Raw genomic sequence first — 2680 nt, 5'->3', positions numbered from 1 at the left:
TTTAGCGAGAAGGGAGAAGATATAAAACGTCCATCATCTCCAGCGGCTGCTTAACGTCTCTGTAGACACTCCTGAAGGGGGAATTATGTGTGGTTGTATGACGAGAAGACGTACCCGGGCTGGCTCATGACGGCAGGCTCTCGAGGAACCCGCCAGGGGCTTCCCCCATTGCTGCCCAAACTGTTCCTAACGTCCCCTTATTGCCTTTTCCTTGTCGGCCGTATGGGTTTTGTACGCCCTGTGGCGTTCCCCCCGTGTGTATCCCTCTGTCCCCCCGTCCCCAGCGCCTGCGATGCTCTGACAGCGGCTGAGATGTTTCCCCCCCGGTCTCTTTCTGCCTGCAGCCCGAGGAGAAGCAGAGAGCCTCGGCGGCGTTCGCCCAGCTCCGGGCTGCCATGGGCACGCTGGGCATCACGGCGGAGGAGCAGGCGGCCATCTGGCGCATCCTAGCTGGCATCTACCACCTGGGAGCCGCCGGTGCCTGCAAAGGTAAGGGGGGCTCCTGCCTCTCCTTTTCTTACACCCCGTCTCGGTGCCGGGGGTTCGGGGAGGGCGAGGAAGCGCGTCCCGGCGGCGGTCGGTGCTTGGGCACGTTGCACACCAAGAGGCGGTCAGGAGCGATGCTCGCCCGGAGGCTGTAGGGTGCCCTGAGCTCTCCGTTGCCCGCAGAGGCGCGGGGCGATGCTGCGTGCCGGTGTCCTGCCCTGCGGGGGCTTCTGGAGCGGGTCTGTCCCGTGGCCGTGTGCGGAGAGGAGGGGGGCTGCAGGGCATCGCCCGGTCCCCGGTCCTTGGGAAGAAGCGGGGCGGTAACGCGTCTGTTGGCACGTTGTCCCCAATGACACTGCGAAGGGACAGCTTCAGGTAGCAGTAATCGTATCATCTCTTGAGTGCCTAATACGGTAACTGAATTATAATAGGATGAGTCTGGATGAAGATTGTATTTATAAAGACTTTGTTAATACGGGCATATAGAAATTGCCTTATCCCTTATAAATTATTTTAAGATGTGCTCTAACCCATTTTAGAGACAAGCACATTGATTTACACACTTCAATTTATGAGGGCTGCATAAAGGCTGCTATAAACCGAGCCGTAGACATTTATAAATGTCTCTGCAACATGTCATAACACATCTTATGGTAATTTATGCCATTAATCATTTATTAATTATTTTAAAAGGATGAATGCTGTCGTCACTTACAGTGACTTCTCTTTCTCCTTCTCTCTGGTGTTCTCTTTCCCCGTCTCCACCTCCCCTTAATGCCCTTCCAACTTTCCAAAAACTGACCCTGCTGTCCCAGGCTGAAGGCTGTGATACGGCTCTTGGCAAAAAGCAAGAAAGTCCTTCTGCCTCGAGAGTTTTCAGGAGGGCGGATTTTGGGGACGCGTCTCATTTTAGGGGTGATCTAAAAGGCAGCTGGAGGGGCGCTTACTGTGCTGGCCACGGGGGGTCTGCTGGGGGAGCTGAGCTGGTTCGCTCAAACATTGAACATTCTGTCCCAAGCACCCTGTAAGTCAGTCTAAGAGCGAATCAAGTGCTATATTCAACAAATCTTGCCGCAGTTATTTCGGCATGAATAGGAATGTTAATAGCGGGCCCAGGCAGGGCGTGCGGCTTCGCGGCAGCCTTGGGTACGGGATTAACAACCAGAGCATGTCTCAGCATCGCTCACTCTGGTATTGATTCCCTGATCGTGCGTCAACAAAAGGGGAGAAATGAAAGGAAATATGGATAAAAAATGGATCAAAGCTGGATGGAGCAAAAGTCTCGGTGGGGGCGATGACTCTTTTAATGTGGTTAAACCTGTCTCCTGATAGCCATCTCTTCCCTTCCCCTTTCATGCACTTTGAAGTTGTATATTCAAAATCCTCTCCTTGAAATCTCACCGAAGGGAGCCTCATCGCTGGTTTTTCGCGTGCATTCAGGAGCGCAGCCCGGGGCTGCAGCCACCGTCGCAGCCTCCACCACCGCCACCGCCATCCCTGCGACGGTGGCCCCGGCACGTGCCGTGCTGCGGCGGCTGACCCCCAGCACAGGTTAAATGCCCATTTTTTCCCCCTCCTGCTGATGGCTACCTTATCGTCACAAATTCAGTTTGTCCAGGAATGAAACAGGAGGGAATAGCATCACCTCTCTCTGGCTGAGAGTGGAAAATACATTTGCAGTGAGAAAAGCACCGAGAAGAAAAGGTTACATTTCAAAAGCCGGCTCCGTCCTGGTGTCAGCGTTTCCCATTGCCTCTGAAACCCGTTAGAGCGGCTCTTCTTGTGCGAAGCAGCCTGACAGCCAGAGGCCAGCGGGGCATCCGAGGTACCCATTCACCTAAGTGCTTCTAGTCCCCTTTGTGGGCTGCAGAATATTATATATTTTCATTGATTCATTCCCTCTTTAACGGGGAAGGAGGTTTCGGGCACAGCTGGGGTTCGGCATTCAGCTTGCTCTCAAGCTGGCCGTTTTGCTGACTGGTATAAAAATAAAGCATCGTAGCTCCCTGCTTTCTGCGGGCTTCCCACCGCCTGCCTTTAATAGAGGCGAGCGGGTTTCCAGCAGCTGCAAGCCACCGACGTCCTGCCGGTGCTGCGGGCGGCTGTGCGCCGTGGACGGCAGCCAAGCGCGGCTCCCCCCGCGCCCGCCCATGCATCAGGCAGCGGCTGGGGCGCACCCCGCGGCCCGAACCCC

General features: G+C 55.2%; 2 protein-coding genes across 2 annotated transcripts in view; both read left to right on the top strand.

Moving 5' to 3' along the window:
• The window catches only part of LOC104290097 (beta-crystallin B3-like), a 369903-nt gene that overhangs the window by 133302 nt on the left and 233921 nt on the right, over positions 1-2680 (top strand). The window lies entirely within an intron of this gene.
• MYO18B (myosin XVIIIB) overlaps positions 1-2680 on the top strand; it is a 76246-nt gene that overhangs the window by 4618 nt on the left and 68948 nt on the right. Inside the window, exon 4 of the mRNA XM_009889168.1 lies at positions 345-489. Coding sequence (XP_009887470.1) covers positions 345-489 — 145 coding nt within the window. The remainder of the gene's footprint in view (positions 1-344; positions 490-2680) is intronic.

Source organism: Charadrius vociferus, unplaced genomic scaffold, assembly GCF_000708025.1.
Source record: "Charadrius vociferus isolate BGI_N301 unplaced genomic scaffold, ASM70802v2 scaffold567, whole genome shotgun sequence".
NCBI classification, from domain to species: Eukaryota; Metazoa; Chordata; class Aves; order Charadriiformes; family Charadriidae; genus Charadrius; species Charadrius vociferus.
Note: the sequence above shows the minus strand (reverse complement) of the source record. Positions and strands in the feature narration are given on the sequence as shown.